At 31.9% G+C, this 24114-nt stretch overlaps 3 protein-coding genes across 3 annotated transcripts; all 3 read right to left on the bottom strand.

Annotated features, from left to right (window-relative positions):
* Window positions 1-396: 396 nt before the first annotated feature.
* On the bottom strand, window positions 397-1554 carry LOC141704753 (F-box protein At3g07870-like). The gene has a single exon (XM_074507937.1). It carries the CDS (start codon window positions 1552-1554, stop codon window positions 397-399), a length of 1158 nt encoding a protein of 385 aa, XP_074364038.1.
* Window positions 1555-10137: 8583 nt separating this feature from the next.
* On the bottom strand, window positions 10138-11295 carry LOC141704754 (F-box protein At3g07870-like). Its single transcript, XM_074507938.1, has one exon. The coding sequence runs from the start codon at window positions 11293-11295 to the stop codon at window positions 10138-10140; it is 1158 nt and encodes a 385-aa protein (XP_074364039.1).
* An 8561-nt stretch (window positions 11296-19856) lies between these two features.
* LOC141704755 (F-box protein At3g07870-like) lies at window positions 19857-21014 on the bottom strand. The gene has a single exon (XM_074507939.1). It carries the CDS (start codon window positions 21012-21014, stop codon window positions 19857-19859), a length of 1158 nt encoding a protein of 385 aa, XP_074364040.1.
* Between the last annotated feature and the right edge of the window lie 3100 nt (window positions 21015-24114).

Below are 24114 nucleotides of genomic sequence, written 5' to 3' on the forward strand. Positions count from 1 at the left end.
AAATAAAATAAACTACACTCATCAAGATGAAAGGGAAATAATACTATGAATCATGAAAAACAGAATCAACCAAGAGCAATTTACAAGCATACAACATAAAAATCATTTATATGATATGTAAATGTTATAAAAATGTCAAGCACTAAATGCTAAAGTTATCTCGCAGCCTACAGTAATTATTAAATTTTGAAATTAGGAGTACATACAAATATTAGATAAACAACTAGAAAAGCTTAAAACATAACGTGTTCTTGAAATGGAACTAGTTATAAAAACCTTGTATTTTTGCAGTAAAATAAGCAATGTTCAACAACTTAGATTACTCGGCCTTAGTACTCGGGAGACTGCTCGGACTCGCCCTATTTTCGATCCTGTTTTGCTCTATTCGGTTATAAGTCAGTCTTCTACTTGAGGAGACTCCCATCTTTTGACACCCTCCAAGGTGAAACTCCTCTCTAGACTGATAAAACCGGGGACATAAGTCATCGCACCAAATGTGAGAAACTCACCCTCCGGGAAAATGTGATGTCGCAATGTTTTATGTTGAGGATGATAAGTGAACAATTGAAGTTGGTCACAATACATTAAGATGTTCCCATCTTTGAGAACTTTAAGAAGCCGAACCATGTCGGTATTTATACCTTCATGTAACGGAGGATTAGGAGTGATGATGAGTTTTTTACTCCAACTATCTTCCACGCCATAATCTCTCTTCACCCAAATAAAAAGTTCAGAGTATAGTGTTATATCACATATACACAAGCAACCTTTAAGTACTCCCAAGTTCCTAAAATGATTATGGACTCCCAAGATGCTAAAATGATCTGTATTCCCACGAGCCCGTGGAGGAGCTTCCATTGGACGAAATAATTCTCTATCCAAATCGAAAGCACATATTAGTTCACCAGCTAACCAATGGAGGCGGCCACTGACATAGTGACCCCTATCATGTTCATTCAGATGGAAGGGGACATGTCCTAGATCTCTCCACATGCCGGTTCCAAGCGTATAAACCTCGCTCCCTAGGTCATATTCAGTTGAAGGAAATCTACCCTTATAAAAACGTACAATCTTGTACTGTTGGTTCGATTCAACAAGTCTAAAGCCATAATATCCCTTTAAATATGATACTCTGGTGTACTCGGAATCTTGAAGGCGTATGTACTCTTGTGTAATTGGATTGCATACATATGCTGAATCATCATAACTATCTTCTAAGCATATTAACCCATTAACTGATCCAATTAACCCCACATAGTCTCCCAAGGCAAGTCCCGGGGAAAATCTCATCATAGGCTTGTGATGAATATCATGTTGGTGATGTTGGTCATCTAGTTCAACCACTGCAAGGTCACCATCATTGTCATCATCTACGTCCTCGGCATCTCCTTGATGAAGTAAAAGCATTTTAGATGATATAGAGAGATGCAGACGCGAAAAAAATGGTTCTGAAACTATATTACACCATCTTTTGCACACGCTTTTGCATGACACTATTGTCCTCACAGGAGTTCTTGATATAATTTCAGCAATCAATTCTTCTGGTAAGTCCATAGTGGAGAATTTGTCACTGCACACCTTGCATCAAATAAAATAATTCTTTTCAGTGAAGAAATATATCATTGACTAATTTTATAAATCTCAAACAAAACAAAGAATCATTATGCAAATGCACCTCTATCTTCATTCAAATTTCCAAAATAAAAAAAATTCATATATCATGATTTGTTAAATATTAGCTAGGATATGACACAAGTGAGATCATGTCACAATGGTGACATCATAATTAATGTAGCAAGAGGAGCCACCAAGTGACAAAAGCAAGCTTTAAAGAGAAGCTATGTTTTTTTATATAAAGAGACTTACTCTTCCTTCTTGTATAACAAAGCACAACAGAAAATGCAGCAGAAGTGGTAGTATAGACAATACACACAGTTCACTGTATTCTTGTGTTCATTATCTTGCTCTGTAGTAGTATAGCAATGCACACAGTTAACTGTACTCTTGTGTTCATTATCTTTCTCTCCTTCTTTTTCTATATTTAGTCATATATACATATATATTGTGACATGATTATATTTCTAAAGAAAATCATGTCTTGACTTAAATTTATTAACAATTAACATACTAAGTCCCAATGTATTAAAAATTTAATAGATTAAATGGCTTGATTTGGAATCCAATCTATTTTGACCGAGGCCAAATTAATAAAACCCTTTTATTCTTAAAACTTTCATCCTGATTCTAATGGGAATATTTCCCCTGTGATGAGCTCTAGTGATGCGCTCTTCAATCCAACATACAAGTGGAATCCCAAGGGGGGTGTATTAACACATACATGAACTGAGTAATCGAGAAATTCTTTTATATATCTAGCTCTGAAAATTTCAAATTATTAATTCTTCACTTAGTAATCATTGAAAAGTTTGTTAATTAATAGAATCACGAAATTTAATAGTAAGATATGAAAAAATAAAGTATATAATTCAGAAAATACCTCTTACAAGGGCTTGGAGTAGAAAGAAGAGGCAAGGCTACGGTTTCGTGCACAGTAGAAATTTGGAAGCACAAACGGTGAGTAGATTTCGAGCCGAAGGAACTCAGAAGCACATGCGTTGGAATTTTTTTACACGGTTATGTATAACAATTCATTTCTATGTTTGCTACATGGCATTGGGATATCAAGTCAGTAAAGTACTCTATACTAGGAAATAGGCAGCGTATCGTATGGGCTATAATATTTTTGGTCCGAATTACAAGTTAGTAAAAGGACCGCGTTTCGTGTAGGCCTATAATATTATTGGTCTGAAGTTCAAGTCATTAATTATTTTCTAATCGAAAAATGTAAGAAAACAACTACTTCAACGTCCTCGTGAAAACGATCCCAATTTATAATATCGTCGATAGTACGGTTATAAAAAAATAAAAATGGTATTTTATCTTTAATTTCTCACAATTTCCAAAATCTAACATACTTATTATCTACTCTTATCATTAAATGATATAAAATGTAAGTTCGGATTTTGAATCAATATTTAAGGAGCGTATACTTCTACATTTTAAAGCACGTTTCTTCGGGTAATACCCTGTTGTAAATTTCACCTTTTCTTAAATTTTCCTTGTCATCCATTGTGGTGCCTTGTCCCGAAAGGAGTACTAACAATGACTCTTAAGAACACTTGCAATGTGGGAACAAAATTAATTAACATATATACATAATCATATACATGTGGGCACAAATTAGAACCAATCCTTAAAATAGAATCTCATAATCATGTGAATTCTGCTGCATAACCCTAAATTTTAAATAGATTTTTAAAATCTAAACATATATACATCACTTTCGTAAGTTTAAAAATATTTTGAACATATGCTTAAAATTCAGACCACACAGCCCATGAGAGTCGGCCGCCCTAACTTCATCAAACCCTAGCCGCCCTACCTTCTTCTTCACCCTTTATACCCATCTCTATCTCCATATTCATCTACATCTTCTCCTTTTATTTATTTTTTCTTTAATAAAATCGAGATTTGTTTTACAAAACTCGAAAAATCCATTACAGTTCTTCACTTTAGTTTTAAGATCTACTAAGGTAAGAGTCTGGATTTTATAATAAAATTCAGTTTTTGGATTCAAAATCTGCGGTCTAACAACATATTACAATTTGGTGTTATTCCGAGATTTTTGAATTTTGGGTTGTTTTCGTATTATTCTGTTTAAGTTATTATTTGTGTGGTTGATTGTCTCGCTTTATGCGATGTGTCTCGCTTTGTGCGATGTGGTGGTTGTGTTGAAAATAAATTGGATGGTGTATTGGGAGATCTGGATATCTCGCATCAACAACACTTTCGGCAGGTCTATAGCTGGTGTCCGACAGGTAGATAGCTGGGGTGCGTTTGGAACGGTGGTGAAAATCACATGTGCTCACCTCTCACAAAAAATATTTGTTCATAACATGAGGCCTCTAAACTCAGTTGTTGCAACTGAGTCCTCTGAACGTTGCAATATCAATCGAATTAATGTGAGGGTCAATTGTGAAACTACTGTTTTCGGGGGAGATGCGTGCTGGATTGTCCGGGAAACCATTACCTTCATTTTTAATTTTCAGAATATGTGTATTCAGTTTGTTAAGCAATCCGGAAACAAAACAGCTAATTATTTAGCTCTATTTGTTTTTCAACCTGGTTGCATGATCAGTTGGGGGTTTGTCCCGATTGAATCTCTTTCAAGTTATTAATAAAATCTGCTTTAAATTTGGCAAAAAAAAGACCACACAACCCTCATTGTGATATTGTTCTTTAACTATTTTCTCACCTACTTTGTAAATAACTGAGGAGTCCTATAATCAATTAGTCTTATTGCACGATTCATATCAGTGACAAAATCAGATTAAGAAAATCCTTTGTTATCTTGCAACTGTGTAAAAAAGGAGTCATATTGGTTCATTTGTAAATGAGTACGAAAAAGGCAAGATCTTTCGTAAACATAATAATTTACCCACTAATATTAAAAAAACCTAAGCATCTATACTCTTTATTAATAAGCGAAACTATGTATAATTTGGTGCTAAAAGTACCCAAGTACCAAATTTTGGTACTTACATGACATAAGTTGACTTTTATTCTCTATCAACTTTGTTTTTAACACAAGTCGACTTTTATTTTTTGTAAATTTTATTTTGTTTTAAGTTAGTATTCATCCAATCGTCTTTTTAATTTATAAAATAAAAATATTTTTTAAACGATTTTTAAATTATATTAAATATTTATTAAGTTATGTTAAATTAAGTAAAATAACTTATATTTATTTTTAATTTTAGAAAAACTAAAAACTACTAACACGAATCGACTTATTTTTCTGTAAACTTTATATATTTATAAATTATATTAAAAATTTATTAAGTTACGATAAATTAAGTAAACTATTAACTTTTATTTTGAAAAACTACTAACTACAAAGTAAACTATTAACACGAATTGACTTCTATTCTGTGTAAACTTTATCATCTGTAGTATTATTTTAAAAATAAATAATACTCCGGGTGGAGAATTTATGATTATGCCTCCTGAGTCGGAGCCTCTTGCTTAAATACAGTTTACCTTGGTTCAACGCTATTGCGTGAGCCCGTAGGGTTAACCAGTGCGCACCAGAAGGCCGAAGGATAACGGCTGCGGGTTATCTACGAAAAAAATTTATTGATTTAATGATCGTATATGTTACTCTCCATCACAACGTTTATGTACTTTAAATTAAAAAATCACATTTTAACAGTAACAAATTTATGACATGTATTTAGATTATATTTAGTAATATTAAATTAAGTTTAATAACATATATTTACTTTTAATTTGTAAATTAATTTTTATCGATAATTAAGTAATATTAAATAAACTATATTAAAAGGCTAATTATATATTTAGCAAAAAAAAAAAGAGGCTAATTATAAGATAATTACCAAATTATATTAATTAATATTAAATTGTCTAAAGAACATATATTTGGTTCATAAGATAGAGATACATTTCATTTCACAAAAATAAAACTAATATTGTACTTGGTAAACAGATTGCTTAGAATCTTCTGAAAAATCGTCAATAATTAGTGTTATAACTTTTGAGTTATTAAAGAACCATTTTACCTTCTGTTGTAAAAATCGGAGATCGGGGAAGATCGGTCTAATTACCGATTTGGGATTAGTTGAAAGTCGAGGATTAATCGAAATTGTTAATCGGAGTAAAAATCAAATCTATTATAATATTAAATTATATTTAATATATTAGTTATTTATTAACAAATATATATTTATTATATCATAATTTCTATAAATATTCATATTTAAATTAATATAGTATTTCATTTTAATAAATAAAATATATATACTCCAATAAAGGAAAATTCGTAAGGATTAATCAAATTTCAAAAAATATAATCGGTCGAGTACTTTGTAGGAGATTAATCGATTGAATAAAGGAATTTTAGAATACTATTTTACCCAAGTTAAGACCGACTTTCAAAAAGTTGGGATTAATAACTCTTCGGTGAAAAATGAAATGACTAGGTGAAAAATGAAATGACTAGGTGAAAATCGAGTTAAAAATCGTGTTTTACAAAAATCAGTCATCGAAAAAAATTGAAATCAGTCGATTAAAAATTGGGTTAATTGGTAAACAATTGGATTCACCGGTAAAAAATTAAAAAATATATATATATATATATAAATAAAAAATTAAAAGTATGAATCCGGTTAATACGTGAAAAATCAGGTTAGTTGGTCAAAAATCAGACTCATTGGTAAAAAATATAAAAAAATATAAATCAAAAAATTAAAAGTATAAATGATAAAAAATTAAAAAATATATATTATTCTCTTAAACACATAATTACTATTTAAACTTTCTTAATTTTTCATCTTAAATTGATCTCAGTTCATAAGTTACATCTCAAAAATTATATTTACTTTAATAGTGGGACATATTTAAAATTTCTTTATATAAATATAAATAATAAAAATTGTATATGTATAATCAAAATAAATAAACAATTACATATATTAATATTTATATCTAAAACTAATATTAAATTAGTTCTAATTAATGACTCAGTTAATCATTTTGATCAATCCCTGATTAGCCGATTAATCACTAGACGTGTGGCTGTAATTCAAGTCGGGCGGCTCGCGAGTTCGCCCGGCTCGAACTCGTTTAAGTGGGCTTGACTCGGCTCGTTTAGTTAAACGAGCCGAGCTCGGGTAGAGGTTCCGGCTCGTTTAATTACTCGAGCCGGCTCGGCTCGACTCGTGAAATTAAACGAGACGAGTTCGGGTAGAGATTTAGGCTCGATTAAGTGTAAAATTAAACGAGCCGGCTCGCCCGACTCGTAAAAACCGGCTCGTTTAGCTAAATGAGCCGGCTCGACTCGACTCGTAAAATTAAACGAGTCGAGTTCGGACAGAGGTTTAGGCTCGTTTAACTAAACGAGCCGGCTCGACTCGACTCGATTAATCTCGGCTCGAATTACGTTCTGCTCGAAACTCGGCTCGCTCGGCCCGAATTACAGCCCTAACTAGACGGTCCCGCTACTGATAAAGTCCAATTTCCAATTTTTACAAGACCGGTTAGAAAAATTTCTATATTTTAATGATTAAATACAAATTAAAACTGGACAAATATTGTTTTTAATATATTTGATTAACTTACTAAATAATAAGTAAATAATCAAGTGAGATGAATATTACAATTAATAGTAGGACCGTAAATGAGAAGAGATGTTCGTAAACGAAATTCAGGATTGACTTGTTTACGTAAACTCGATTCGGTTCAGTATTCTAAACGAGGGCGATCAAGAATATGAAAATGAATTCGAATGAATAATTGAGCCGAGCTTTTTGTTTGCTGGATTCTGACTCGGCTTGTTTAGCTCGTAATCGACTCAGACTTGACTCGAACTCGACTCATATAAAGTTCATATATATTATAAATAATAAATTATTATTGATCACTTAAATATTGTTATTATTACATTTTTCTCATGATTTAATAATTTTTTTTAAATATTTTAGAAAATTTGCTTGTATTTCTAAATTAAACACTTAGTTTTTTCATAATGAAACTATCCAATATTGTTACCAACTCATCTCCAATTTTTAATATTTTTATAAAATCATTAAATAACTTGTGATTTATAAAAATTAAACTTAAGCAAAATATCTAAACATAATAACATTTCGACATGGACATTTTAAAATATAACGTACAAACTCTCTTTCGCTCTCTATTGAGTAGCCATCTCAAAATAGCCTCAATCTTGTTTTTCTTGATTTAGTTTCCATTTTTCCTTGGTTACCAATTTATTTGGGTTTGTTTAGTTTCTCCTTAATTGTGAGAGTTTGGTTTTTATTTCTTGTTGGTCATATGTCTGGGATTACAATTTTGCAGAAATTTCATGATATTGATTAAGTGATAAAGGTTTTATGATGATGCATCTATGGTTGATTGCTCAAAACAACAACTGAAATATTACAACATGTACATATCTCTTTAAAAAATTACTTGGTTGCCTATCAAAGAACGAAGGATTCAATAACGATATGATCATACGTTTGTTCAATTTCGATTATATGTGTAAATGCCGTATATTATTGAATTTTTTTTTTAAAAATAAGTAATGTATGATTTCTAAAATTAAGAACTCAAAAATTTAAAATAAAATTGTTTATGTTCTTAAAACACAACTTGAAAAATAAATGATTTAGATTAGGAATTATGGGTAGAGTGTTTGTATATATATCATTATAAAATAAAAACTAGTATTTGATCTTGATGCAATTTGTAAAACTAAAAATTATATTTTAAATTCGGTCGAGTAAAAAATACATGTGAAATATTAGGGGACAACTCGAGTTTGTTCAAATTCAGCTCGAATTCATATAATAAAGAGCCGATCTTGAACATCACTTTCCGTTAGTTTATTAAATTCAGCCTCATCTAAAAAAAGAAAATTAAGCTAAACTTGATCTGGACGGCTCAGATCCGTTCGTTTGCTAAATTCAAGTATGTCATAGTTGTAAATAGCATCGTCGTGTTCATAAATTTTTTCTTACAATAAAATGATATAATAAAAAAGGAGTTAGGTTCAAATTTACGAAAATATCGCTAATTTGTAGTGTTTTTTTAGATTAAAATAATTTAGATAAAATAGTAAACTATGTTTTAATCCCATGTGACACCCCAGGCAGCCTCACGTTTAGGCTGTGTGACCTCCAAAAGTATACCACCATATACAAACTCGAGCCCGATAAACTTGGAATTTGAACATTTGCATCAATTACAAACTACAACGAGGCTTATGAAATTGTCAAGTTTTTGCAGTGTCTTAATTTGAGGATGATTACTGGAGGGGAAAAAATCACTGTAGCATATAAATTCCCCACAGGGCGAACTTGTAATGTGATACTCAAACGACCATTTCTTTAATCATAATGGCTGAGTCAAAGAAGTTCACATATACAACAGCACCTACTTTGTTAGAGTTTCCCACAAACTCCAGGAACATAGGCAGTTAATTGAACAGCAACTTTCTTCGAACTGAAAGTACACAAACTTCCATAATGGCCTTTGGATCATAAACTAAGCAATGAAGATTGTCATAGACACATACTACATCATAATTCCTAACTATTAAAATCAAGATATCGAGAAACAAGTTGAAAATCAAGATAAACCAGAGTAGCCCTAAACAGCTTTAAAGCTTTCAGGATACATTTAAATCCGATGAACACTTTTGAGCTTCTAGCGCAGACAGAGCAGCGAGAGCACTTATAGTATATGTTATCAGACACAGTTTTAAGGTTTAATTAAACTGGTTTTTGTGATTTTCTTTCACTTTCACATACATAACCCCGAATGAACTTATGCATTTTTGTCATTTGACTTTAAACTTACTTCTTAACCCAACTCGCTTTGGTTTAACACTCAATTTTAGGGAAATACTAACATCTACAAATGAAAAGCCACTCTAAAAGAAATATGCCTCTAAATCTTACAGTTCTTCCGTGTGGATAACTTATACAAGTAACATAATGTAAGATAGGATTACAAATGTAAAACCAGCTGTATAATTCAAACTGCAACTTAGCTAACAACAGAAGTTATAACAAGGCCTTCCTAAATGAAAAATTTAAAGTATGACCACCAAATTTGACCTAAAACCAAAGCCCAACAAAGCTAGGCCAAAGCTGAATAAATAAAATAAACTACACTCATCAAGATGAAAGGGAAATAATACTATGAATCATGAAAAACAGAATCAACCAAGAGCAATTTACAAGCATACAACATAAAAATCATTTATATGATATGTAAATGTTATAAAAATGTCAAGCACTAAATGCTAAAGTTATCTCGCAGCCTACAGTAATTATTAAATTTTGAAATTAGGAGTACATACAAATATTAGATAAACAACTAGAAAAGCTTAAAACATAACGTGTTCTTGAAATGGAACTAGTTATAAAAACCTTGTATTTTTGCAGTAAAATAAGCAATGTTCAACAACTTAGATTACTCGGCCTTAGTACTCGGGAGACTGCTCGGACTCGGCCCTATTTTCGATCCTGTTTTGCTCTATTCGGTTATAAGTCAGTCTTCTACTTGAGGAGACTCCCATCTTTTGACACCCTCCAAGGTGAAACTCCTCTCTAGACTGATAAAACCGGGGACATAAGTCATCGCACCAAATGTGAGAAACTCACCCTCCGGGAAAATGTGATGTCGCAATGTTTTATGTTGAGGATGATAAGTGAACAATTGAAGTTGGTCACAATACATTAAGATGTTCCCATCTTTGAGAACTTTAAGAAGCCGAACCATGTCGGTATTTATACCTTCATGTAATGGAGGATTAGGAGTGATGATGAGTTTTTTACTCCAACTATCTTCCACGCCATAATCTCTCTTCACCCAAATAGAAAGTTCAGAGTATAGTGTTATATCACATATACACAAGCAACCTTTAAGTACTCCCAAGTTCCTAAAATGATTATGGACTCCCAAGATGCTAAAATGATCTGTATTCCCAGGAGCCCGTGGAGGAGCTTCCATTGGACGAAATAATTCTCTATCCAAATCGAAAGCACATATTAGTTCACCAGCTAACCAATGGAGGCGGCCACTGACATAGTGACCCCTATCATGTTCATTCAGATGGAAGGGGACATGTCCTAGATCTCTCCACATGCCGGTTCCAAGCGTATAAACCTCGCTCCCTAGGTCATATTCAGTTGAAGGAAATCTACCCTTATAAAAACGTACAATCTTGTACTGTTGGTTCGATTCAACAAGTCCAAAGCCATAATATCCCTTTAAATATGATACTCTGGTGTACTCGGAATCTTGAAGGCGTATGTACTCTTGTGTAATTGGATTGCATACATATGCTGAATCATCATAACTATCTTCTAAGCATATTAACCCATTAACTGATCCAATTAACCCCACATAGTCTCCCAAGGCAAGTCCCGGGGAAAATCTCATCATAGGCTCGTGATGAATATCATGTTGGCGATGTTGGTCATCTAGTTCAACCACTGCAAGGTCACCATCATTGTCATCATCTACGTCCTCGGCGTCTCCTTGATGAAGTAAAAGCATTTTAGATGATATAGAGAGATGCAGACGCGAAAAAAATGGTTCTGAAACTATATTACACCATCTTTTGCACACGCTTTTGCATGACACTATTGTCCTCACAGGAGTTCTTGATATAATTTCAGCAATCAATTCTTCTGGTAAGTCCATAGTGGAGAATTTGTCACTGCACACCTTGCATCAAATAAAATAATTCTTTTCAGTGAAGAAATATATCATTGACTAATTTTATAAATCTCAAACAAAACAAAGAATCATTATGCAAATGCACCTCTATCTTCATTCAAATTTCCAAAATAAAAAAAATTCATATATCATGATTTGTTAAATATTAGCTAGGATATGACACAAGTGAGATCATATCACAATGGTGACATCATAATTAATGTAGCAAGAGGAGCCACCAAGTGACAAAAGCAAGTTTTAAAGAGAAGCTATGTTTTTTTATATAAAGAGACTTACTCTTCCTTCTTGTATAACAAAGCACAACAGAAAATGCAGCAGAAGTGGTAGTATAGACAATACACACAGTTCACTGTATTCTTGTGTTCATTATCTTGCTCTGTAATAGTATAAACAATGCACACAGTTAACTGTACTCTTGTGTTCATTATCTTTCTCTGCCTTCTTTTTCTATATTTAGTCATATATACATATAAATTGTGACATGATTATATTTCTAAAGAAAATCATGTCTTGACTTAAATTTATTAACAATTAACATACTAAGTCCCAATGTATTAAAAATTTAATAGATTAAATGGCTTGATTTGGAATCCAATCTATTTTGACCGATGCCAAATTAATAAAACCCTTTTATTCTTAAAACTTTCATCCTGATTCTAATTGGAATATTTCCCCTGTGATGAGCTCTAGTGATGCGCTCTTCAATCCAACATACAAGTGGAATCCCAAGGGGGGTGTATTAACACATACATGAACAGAGTAATCGAGAAATTCTTTTATATATCTAGCTCTGAAAATTTCAAATTATTAATTCTTCACTTAGTAATCATTGAAAAGTTTGTTAATTAATAGAATCACGAAATTTAATAGTAAGATATGAAAAAATAAAGTATATAATTCAGAAAATACCTCTTACAAGGGCTTGGAGTAGAAAGAAGAGGCAAGGCTACGGTTTCGTGCACAGTAGAAATTTGGAAGCACAAACGGTGAGTAGATTTCGAGCCGAAGGAACTCAGAAGCACATGCGTTGGAATTTTTTTACACGGTTATGTATAATAATTCATTTCTATGTTTGCTACATGGCATTGGGATATCAAGTCAGTAAAGTACTCTATACTAGGAAATAGGCGGCGTATCGTATGGGCTATAATATTTTTGGTCCGAACTACAAGTTAGTAAAAGGACCGCGTTTCGTGTAGGCCTATAATATTATTGGTCTGAAGTTCAAGTCATTAATTATTTTCTAATCGAAAAATGTAAGAAAACAACTACTTCAACGTCCTCGTGAAAACGATCCCAATTTATAATATCGTCGGTAGTACGGTTATAAAAAAATAAAAATGGTACTTTATCTTTAATTTCTCACAATTTCCAAAATCTAATATACTTATTATCTACTCTTATCATTAAATGATATAAAATGTAAGTTCGGATTTTGAATCAATATTTAAGGAGCGTATACTTCTACATTTTAAAGCACGTTTCTTCGGGTAATACCCTGTTGTAAATTTCACCTTTTCTTAAATTTTCCTTGTCATCCATTGTGGTGCCTTGTCCCGAAAGGAGTACTAACAATGACTCTTAAGAACACTTGCAATGTGGGAACAAAATTAATTAACATATATACATAATCATATACATGTGGGCACAAATTAGAACCAATCCTTAAAATAGAATCTCATAATCATGTGAATTCTGCTGCATAACCCTAAATTTTAAATAGATTTTTAAAATCTAAACATATATACATCACTTTCGTAAGTTTAAAAATATTTTGAACATATGCTTAAAATTCAGACCACACAGCCCATGAGAGTCGGCCGCCCTAACTTCATCAAACCCTAGCCGCCCTACCTTCTTGTTCACCCTTTATACCCATCTCTATCTCCATATTCATCTACATCTTCTCCTTTTATTCACTTTTTCTTTAATAAAATCGAGATTTGTTTTACAAAACTCGAAAAATCCATTACAGTTCTTCACTTTAGTTTTAAGATCTACTAAGGTAAGAGTCTGGATTTTATAATAAAATTCAGTTTTTGGATTCAAAATCTGCGGTCTAACAACATATTACAATTTGGTGTTATTCCGAGATTTTTGAATTTTGGGTTGTTTTCGTATTATTCTGTTTAAATTATTATTTGTGTGTTTGATTGTCTCGCTTTATGCGATGTGTCTCGCTTTGTGCGATGTGGTGGTTGTGTTGAAAATGAATTGGATGGTGTATTGGGAGATCTGGATATCTCGCATCAACAACACTTTCGGCAGGTCTATAGCTGGTGTCCGGCAGGTAGATAGCTGGGGTGCGTTTGGAACGGTGGTGAAAATCACATGTGCTCACCTCTCACAAAAAATATTTGTTCATAACATGAGGCCTCTAAACTCAGTTGTTGCAACTGAGTCCTCTGAACGTTGCAATATCAATCGAATTAATGTGAGGGTCAATTGTGAAACTACTGTTTTCGGGGGAGATGCGTGCTGGATTGTCCGGGAAACCATTACCTTCATTTTTAATTTTCAGAATATGTGTATTCAGTTTGTTAAGCAATCCGGAAACAAAACAGCTAATTATTTAGCTCTATTTGTTTTTCAACCTGGTTGCATGATCAGTTGGGGGTTTGTCCCGATTGAATCTCTTTCAAGTTATTAATTAAATCTGCTTTAAATTTGGCAAAAAAAAAAGACCACACAACCCTCATTGTGATATTATTCTTTAACTATTTTCTCACCTACTTTGTAAATAACTGAGGAGTCCTATAATCAATTAGTCTTATTGCACGATTCATATCACTGACAAAATCAGATTAAGAAAATCCTATGTTATCTTGCAACTGTGTAAAAAAGGAGTCATATTGGTTCATTTGTAAATGAGTATGAAAAGGGCAAGATCTTTCGTAAACATAATAATTTACCCACTAATATTAAAAAAACCTAAGCATCTATACTCTTTATTAATAAGCGAAACTATGCATAATTTGGTGCTAAAAGTACCCAAGTACCAAATTTTGGTACTTACATGACATAAGTTGACTTTTATTCTCTATCAACTTTGTTTTTAACACAAGTCGACTTTTATTCTTTGTAAATTTTATTTTGTTTTAAGTTAGTATTCATCCAATCGTCTTTTTAATTTATAAAATAAAAATATTTTTTAAACGATTTTTAAATTATATTAAATATTTATTAAGTTATGTTAAATTAAGTAAAATAACTTATATTTATTTTTAATTTTAGAAAAACTAAAAACTACTAACACGAATCGACTTATTTTTCTGTAAACTTTATTTATTTATAAATTATATTAAAAATTTATTAAGTTACGATAAATTAAGTAAAATAACATATATTTACTTTTATTTTGAAAAACTACTAACTACAAAGTAAACTATTAACACGAATTGACTTCTATTCTGTGTAAACTTTATCATTTGTAGTATTATTTTTAAAATAAATAATACTCCGGGAGGAGAATTTATGATTATGCCTCATGAGTCGGAGCCTCTTGCTTAAATGCGGTTTACCTTGGTTCAACGCTATTGCGTGAGCCCGTAGGGTTAACCAGTGCGCACCCGAAGCCCGAAGGATAACGGCTGCGGGTTACCTACGAAAAAAATTATTGATTTAATGATCGTATATGTTACTGTCCATCACAACGTTTATGTACTTTAAATTAAAAAATCACATTTTAACAGTAACAAATTTATGACATGTATTTAGATTATATTTAGTAATATTAAATTAAGTTTAATAACATATATTTACTTTTAATTTGTAAATTAATTTTTATCGATAATTAAGTAATATTAAATAAACTATATTAAAAGGCTAATTATAAGATAATTTCCAAATTATATTAATTAATATTAAATTATCTAAAGAACATATATTTGGTTCATAAGATAGAGATACAATTCGTTTCACAAAAATAAAACTAATATTGTACTTGGTAAACAGATTGCTTAGAATCTTCTGAAAAATCGTCAATAATTAGTGTTATAACTTTTGAGTTATTAAAGAACCATTTTACCTTCTGTTGTAAAAATCGGAGATCGGGGAAGATCGGTCTAGCTACCGATTTGGGATTAGTTCAAAGTCGAGGATTAATCGAAATTGTTAATCGGAGTAAAAATCAAATCTATTATAATATTAAATTATATTTAATATATTAGTTATTTATTAACAAATATATATTTATTATATCATAATTTCTATAAATATTCATATTTAAATTAATATAGTATTTCATTTTAAAAAATAAAATATATATACTCCAATAAAGGAAAATTCGTAAGGATTAATCAAATTTCAAAAATCGAATCGGTCGAATACTTTGTAGGAGATTAATCGATTGAATAAAAGAATTTTAGAATACTATTTTACCCAAGTTAAGACCGACTTTCAAAAAGTTGGGATTAATAACTCTTCGGTGAAAAATGAAATGACTAGGTGAAAAATGAAATGACTAGGTGAAACTCGAGTTAAAAATCGTGTTTTACAAAAATCAGTCATCGAAAAAAATTGAAATCAGTCGATTAAAAATTGGGTTAATTGGTAAACAATTGGATTCACTGGTAAAAAATTTTTTAAAAAAAATATATATATATATAAATAAAAAATTAAAAGTATGAATCCGGTAAATACGTGAAAAATCAGGTTAGTTGGTCAAAAATCAGACTCATTGGTAAAAAATATAAAAAAATATAAATCAAAAAATTAAAAGTATAAATGATAAAAAATTAAAAAATATATATTATTCTCTTAAACACATAATTACTATTTAAACTTTCTTAATTTTTCATCTTAAATTGATCTCAGTTCATAAGTTACATCTCAAAAATTATATTTACTTTAATAGTGGGACATATTTAAAATTTCTTTATATAAATATAAATAATAAAAATTGTATATGTATAATCAAAATAAATAAACAATTACATATATTAATATTTATATCTAAAACTAATATTAAATTAGTTCTAATTAATGACTCAGTTAATCATTTTGATCAATCCCTGATTAGCCGATTAATCACTAGACGTGTGGCTGTAATTCAAGTCGGGCGGCTCGCGAGTTCGCCCGGCTCAAACTCGTTTAAGTGGGCTTGACTCGGCTCATTTAGTTAAACGAGCCGAGCTCGGGTAGAGGTTCCGGCTCGTTTAATTACTCGAGCCGGCTCGGCTCGACTCGTGAAATTAAACGAGACGAGTTCGGGTACAGATTTAGGCTCGACTAAGTGTAAAATTAAACGAGCCGGCTCGCCCGACTCGTTAAAACCGGCTCGTTTAGCTAAACGAGCCGGCTCGACTCGACTCATAAAATTAAACGAGTCGAGTTCGGACAGAGGTTTAGGCTCGTTTAACTAAACGAGCCGGCTCGACTCGACTCGATTAATCTCGGCTCGAATACGCCCTGCTCGAAACTCGGCTCGCTCGGCCCGAATTACAGCCCTAACTAGACGGTCCCGCTACTGATAAAGTCCAATTTCCAATTTTTACAAGACCGGTTAGAAAAATTTCTATATTTTAATGATTAAATACAAATTAAAACTGGACAAATATTGTTTTTAATATATTTGATTAACTTACTAAATAATAAGTAAATAATCAAGTGAGATGAATATTACAATTAATAGAAGGACCGTAAATGAGAAGAGATGTTCGTAAACGAAATTCAGGATTGACTTGTTTACGTAAACTCGATTCGGTTCAGTATTCTAAACGAGGGCGATCAAGAATATGAAAATGAATTCGAATGAATAATTGAGCCGAGCTTTTTGTTTGCTGGATTCTGACTCGGCTTGTTTAGCTCGTAATCGACTCAGACTTGACTCGAACTCGACTCATATAAAGTTCATATATATTATAAATAATAAATTATTATTGATCACTTAAATATTGTTATTATTACATTTTTCTCATAATTTAATAATTTTTTTAAATATTTTAGAAAATTTGCTTGTATTTCTAAATTAAACACTTAGTTTTTTCAAATGAAACTATCCAATATTGTTACCAACTCATCTCCAATTTTTAATATTTTTATAAAATCATTAAATAACTTGTGATTTATAAAAATTAAACTTAAGCAAAATATCTAAACATAATAACATTTCGACATGGACATTTTAAAATGTAACGTACAAACTCTCTTTCGCTCTCTATTGAGTAGCCATCTCAAAATAGCCTCAATCTTGTTTTTCTTGATTTAGTTTCCATTTTTCCTTGGTTACCAATTTATTTGGGTTTGTTTAGTTTCTCCTTAATTGTGAGAGTTTGGTTTTTATTTCTTGTTGGTCATATGTCTGGGATTACAATTCTGCAGAAATTTCATGATATTGATTAAGTGATAAAGGTTTGATGATGATGCATCTATGGTTGATTGCTCAAAACAACAACTGAAATATTACAACATGTACATATCTCTTTAAAAAATTACTTGGTTGCCTATCAAAGAACGAAGGATTCAACAACGATATGATCATACGTTTGTTCAATTTCGATTATATGTGTAAATGCCGTATATTATTGAATTTTTTTTTAAAAAAAAATAAGTAATGTATGATTTCTAAAATTAAGAACTCAAAAATTTAAAATAAAATTGTTTATGTTCTTAAAACACAACTTGAAAAATAAATGATTTAGATTAGAAATTATGGGTAGAGTGTTTGTATATATATCATTATAAAATAAAAACTAGTATTTGATCTTGATGCAATTTGTAAAACTAAAAATTATATTTTAAATTCGGTCGAGTAAAAAATACATGTGAAATATTAGGGGACAACTCGAGTTTGTTCAAATTCGGCTCGAATTCATATAATAAAGAGCCGATCTTGAACATCACTTTCCGTTAGTTTATTAAATTCAGCTCATCTAAAAAAAGAAAATTAAGCTAAACTTGATCTGGACGGCTCAGATCCGTTCGTTTGCTAAATTCAAGTATGTCATAGTTGTAAATAGCATCGTCGTGTTCATAAATTTTTTCTTACAATAAAATGATATAATAAAAAAGGAGTTAGGTTCAAATTTACAAAAATATCGCTAATTTGTAGTGTTTTTTTAGATTAAAATAATTTAGATAAAATAGTAAACTATGTTTTAATCCCATGTGACACCCCAGGCAGCCTCACGTTTAGGCTGTGTGACCTCTAAAAGTATACCACCATATACAAACTCGAGCCCGATAAACTTGGAATTTGAACATTTGCATCAATTACAAACTACAACGAGGCTTATGAAATTGTCAAGTTTTTGCAGTGTCTTAATTTGAGGATGATTACTGGAGGGGAAAAAATCACTGTAGCATATAAATTCCCCACAGGGCGAACTTGTAATGTGATACTCAAACGACCATTTCTTTAATCATAATGGCTGAGTCAAAGAAGTTCACATATACAACAGCACCTACTTTGTTAGAGTTTCCCACAAACTCCAGGAACATAGGCAGTTAATTGAACAGCAACTTTCTTCGAACTGAAAGTACACAAACTTCCATAATGGCCTTTGGATCATAAACTAAGCAATGAAGATTGTCATAGACACATACTACATCATAATTCCTAACTATTAAAATCAAGATATCGAGAAACAAGTTGAAAATCAAGATAAACCAGAGTAGCCCTAAACAGCTTTAAAGCTTTCAGGATACATTTAAATCCGATGAACAACTTTGAGCTTCTAGCGCAGACAGAGCAGCGAGAGCACTTATAGTATATGTTATCAGACACAGTTTTAAGGTTTAATTAAACTGGTTTTTGTGATTTTCTTTCACTTTCACATACATAACCCCGAATGAACTTATGCATTTTTGTCATTTGACTTTAAACTTACTTCTTAACCCAACTCGCTTTGGTTTAACACTCAATTTTAGGGAAATACTAACATCTACAAATGAAAAGCCACTCTAAAAGAAATATGCCTCTAAATCTTACAGTTCTTCCGTGTGGATAACTTATACAAGTAACATAATGTAAGATAGGATTACAAATGTAAAACCAGCTGTATAATTCAAACTGCAACTTAGCTAACAACAGAAGTTATAACAAGGCCTTCCTAAATGAAAAATTTAAAGTATGACCACCAAATTTGACCTAAAACCAAAGCCCAACAAAGCTAGGCCAAAGCTGAATAAATAAAATAAACTACACTCATCAAGATGAAAGGGAAATAATACTATGAATCATGAAAAACAGAATCAACCAAGAGCAATTTACAAGCATACAACATAAAAATCATTTATATGATATGTAAATGTTATAAAAATGTCAAGCACTAAATGCTAAAGTTATCTCGCAGCCTACAGTAATTATTAAATTTTGAAATTAGGAGTACATACAAATATTAGATAAACAACTAGAAAAGCTTAAAACATAACGTGTTCTTGAAATGGAACTAGTTATAAAAACCTTGTATTTTTGCAGTAAAATAAGCAATGTTCAACAACTTAGATTACTCGGCCTTAGTACTCGGGAGACTGCTCGGACTCGGCCCTATTTTCGATCCTGTTTTGCTCTATTCGGTTATAAGTCAGTCTTCTACTTGAGGAGACTCCCATCTTTTGACACCCTCCAAGGTGAAACTCCTCTCTAGACTGATAAAACCGGGGACATAAGTCATCGCACCAAATGTGAGAAACTCACCCTCCGGGAAAATGTGATGTCGCAATGTTTTATGTTGAGGATGATAAGTGAACAATTGAAGTTGGTCACAATACATTAAGATGTTCCCATCTTTGAGAACTTTAAGAAGCCGAACCATGTCGGTATTTATACCTTCATGTAACGGAGGATTAGGAGTGATGATGAGTTTTTTACTCCAACTATCTTCCACGCCATAATCTCTCTTCACCCAAATAGAAAGTTCAGAGTATAGTGTTATATCACATATACACAAGCAACCTTTAAGTACTCCCAAGTTCCTAAAATGATTATGGACTCCCAAGATGCTAAAATGATCTGTATTCCCAGGAGCCCGTGGAGGAGCTTCCATTGGACGAAATAATTCTCTATCCAAATCGAAAGCACATATTAGTTCACCAGCTAACCAATGGAGGCGGCCACTGACATAGTGACCCCTATCATGTTCATTCAGATGGAAGGGGACATGTCCTAGATCTCTCCACATGCCGGTTCCAAGCGTATAAACCTCGCTCCCTAGGTCATATTCAGTTGAAGGAAATCTACCCTTATAAAAACGTACAATCTTGTACTGTTGGTTCGATTCAACAAGTCTAAAGCCATAATATCCCTTTAAATATGATACTCTGGTGTACTCGGAATCTTGAAGGCGTATGTACTCTTGTGTAATTGGATTGCATACATATGCTGAATCATCATAACTATCTTCTAAGCATATTAACCCATTAACTGATCCAATTAACCCCACATAGTCTCCCAAGGCAAGTCCCGGGGAAAATCTCATCATAGGCTCGTGATGAATATCATGTTGGTGATGTTGGTCATCTAGTTCAACCACTGCAAGGTCACCATCATTGTCATCATCTACGTCCTCGGCGTCTCCTTGATGAAGTAAAAGCATTTTAGATGATATAGAGAGATGCAGACGCGAAAAAAATGGTTCTGAAACTATATTACACCATCTTTTGCACACGCTTTTGCATGACACTATTGTCCTCACAGGAGTTCTTGATATAATTTCAGCAATCAATTCTTCTGGTAAGTCCATAGTGGAGAATTTGTCACTGCACACCTTGCATCAAATAAAATAATTCTTTTCAGTGAAGAAATATATCATTGACTAATTTTATAAATCTCAAACAAAACAAAGAATCATTATGCAAATGCACCTCTATCTTCATTCAAATTTCCAAAATAAAAAAAATTCATATATCATGATTTGTTAAATATTAGCTAGGATATGACACAAGTGAGATCATGTCACAATGGTGACATCATAATTAATGTAGCAAGAGGAGCCACCAAGTGACAAAAGCAAGCTTTAAAGAGAAGCTATGTTTTTTTATATAAAGAGACTTACTCTTCCTTCTTGTATAACAAAGCACAACAGAAAATGCAGCAGAAGTGGTAGTATAGACAATACACACAGTTCACTGTATTCTTGTGTTCATTATCTTGCTCTGTAGTAGTATAGCAATGCACACAGTTAACTGTACTCTTGTGTTCATTATCTTTCTCTCCTTCTTTTTCTATATTTAGTCATATATACATATATATTGTGACATGATTATATTTCTAAAGAAAATCATGTCTTGACTTAAATTTATTAACAATTAACATACTAAGTCCCAATGTATTAAAAATTTAATAGATTAAATGGCTTGATTTGGAATCCAATCTATTTTGACCGAGGCCAAATTAATAAAACCCTTTTATTCTTAAAACTTTCATCCTGATTCTAATGGGAATATTTCCCCTGTGATGAGCTCTAGTGATGCGCTCTTCAATCCAACATACAAGTGGAATCCCAAGGGGGGTGTATTAACACATACATGAACTGAGTAATCGAGAAATTCTTTTATATATCTAGCTCTGAAAATTTCAAATTATTAATTCTTCACTTAGTAATCATTGAAAAGTTTGTTAATTAATAGAATCACGAAATTTAATAGTAAGATATGAAAAAATAAAGTATATAATTCAGAAAATACCTCTTACAAGGGCTTGGAGTAGAAAGAAGAGGCAAGGCTACGGTTTCGTGCACAGTAGAAATTTGGAAGCACAAACGGTGAGTAGATTTCGAGCCGAAGGAACTCAGAAGCACATGCGTTGGAATTTTTTTACACGGTTATGTATAACAATTCATTTCTATGTTTGCTACATGGCATTGGGATATCAAGTCAGTAAAGTACTCTATACTAGGAAATAGGCGGCGTATCGTATGGGCTATAATATTTTTGGTCCGAATTACAAGTTAGTAAAAGGACCGCGTTTCGTGTAGGCCTATAATATTATTGGTCTGAAGTTCAAGTCATTAATTATTTTCTAATCGAAAAATGTAAGAAAACAACTACTTCAACGTCCTCGTGAAAACGATCCCAATTTATAATATCGTCGATAGTACGGTTATAAAAAAATAAAAATGGTATTTTATCTTTAATTTCTCACAATTTCCAAAATCTAACATACTTATTATCTACTCTTATCATTAAATGATATAAAATGTAAGTTCGGATTTTGAATCAATATTTAAGGAGCGTATACTTCTACATTTTAAAGCACGTTTCTTCGGGTAATACCCTGTTGTAAATTTCACCTTTTCTTAAATTTTCCTTGTCATCCATTGTGGTGCCTTGTCCCGAAAGGAGTACTAACAATGACTCTTAAGAACACTTGCAATGTGGGAACAAAATTAATTAACATATATACATAATCATATACATGTGGGCACAAATTAGAACCAATCCTTAAAATAGAATCTCATAATCATGTGAATTCTGCTGCATAACCCTAAATTTTAAATAGATTTTTAAAATCTAAACATATATACATCACTTTCGTAAGTTTAAAAATATTTTGAACATATGCTTAAAATTCAGACCACACAGCCCATGAGAGTCGGCCGCCCTAACTTCATCAAACCCTAGCCGCCCTACCTTCTTCTTCACCCTTTATACCCATCTCTATCTCCATATTCATCTACATCTTCTCCTTTTATTTATTTTTTCTTTAATAAAATCGAGATTTGTTTTACAAAACTCGAAAAATCCATTACAGTTCTTCACTTTAGTTTTAAGATCTACTAAGGTAAGAGTCTGGATTTTATAATAAAATTCAGTTTTTGGATTCAAAATCTGCGGTCTAACAACATATTACAATTTGGTGTTATTCCGAGATTTTTGAATTTTGGGTTGTTTTCGTATTATTCTGTTTAAGTTATTATTTGTGTGTTTGATTGTCTCGCTTTATGCGATGTGTCTCGCTTTGTGCGATGTGGTGGTTGTGTTGAAAATAATTGGATGGTGTATTGGGAGATCTGGATATCTCGCATCAACAACACTTTCGGCAGGTCTATAGCTGGTGTCCGGCAGGTAGATAGCTGGGGTGCGTTTGGAACGGTGGTGAAAATCACATGTGCTCACCTCTCACAAAAAATATTTGTTCATAACATGAGGCCTCTAAACTCAGTTGTTGCAACTGAGTCCTCTGAACGTTGCAATATCAATCGAATTAATGTGAGGGTCAATTGTGAAACTACTGTTTTCGGGGGAGATGCGTGCTGGATTGTCCGGGAAACCATTACCTTCATTTTTAATTTTCAGAATATGTGTATTCAGTTTGTTAAGCAATCCGGAAACAAAACAGCTAATTATTTAGCTCTATTTGTTTTTCAACCTGGTTGCATGATCAGTTGGGGGTTGTCCCGATTGAATCTCTTTCAAGTTATTAATAAAATCTGCTTTAAATTTGGCAAAAAAAAAGGACCACACAACCCTCATTGTGATATTGTTCTTTAACTATTTTCTCACCTACTTTGTAAATAACTGAGGAGTCCTATAATCAATTAGTCTTATTGCACGATTCATATCATTGACAAAATCAGATTAAGAAAATCCTTGTTATCTTGCAACTGTGTAAAAAAGGAGTCATATTGGTTCATTTGTAAATGAGTACGAAAAAGGCAAGATCTTTCGTAAACATAATAATTTACCCACTATATTAAAAAAACCTAAGATCTATACTCTTTATTAATAAGCGAAACTATGTATAATTGGTGCCTAAAAGTACCCAAGTACCAAATTTTGGTACTTACATGAATAGTTGACTTTTATTCTCTATCAACTTTGTTTTAACACAGTCGACTTTTA

This window comes from Apium graveolens, unplaced genomic scaffold, assembly GCF_009905375.1.
Source record: "Apium graveolens cultivar Ventura unplaced genomic scaffold, ASM990537v1 ctg8210, whole genome shotgun sequence".
NCBI classification, from domain to species: Eukaryota; Viridiplantae; Streptophyta; class Magnoliopsida; order Apiales; family Apiaceae; genus Apium; species Apium graveolens.

What these genes read in the sequence shown, in the direction of transcription:
- LOC141704753 (XM_074507937.1), bottom strand. Translation starts at nt 1,554, where the DNA reads ATGGACTTACCAGAAGAATTGATTGCTGAAATTATATCAAGAACTCCT.
- LOC141704754 (XM_074507938.1), bottom strand. Translation starts at nt 11,295, where the DNA reads ATGGACTTACCAGAAGAATTGATTGCTGAAATTATATCAAGAACTCCT.
- LOC141704755 (XM_074507939.1), bottom strand. Translation starts at nt 21,014, where the DNA reads ATGGACTTACCAGAAGAATTGATTGCTGAAATTATATCAAGAACTCCT.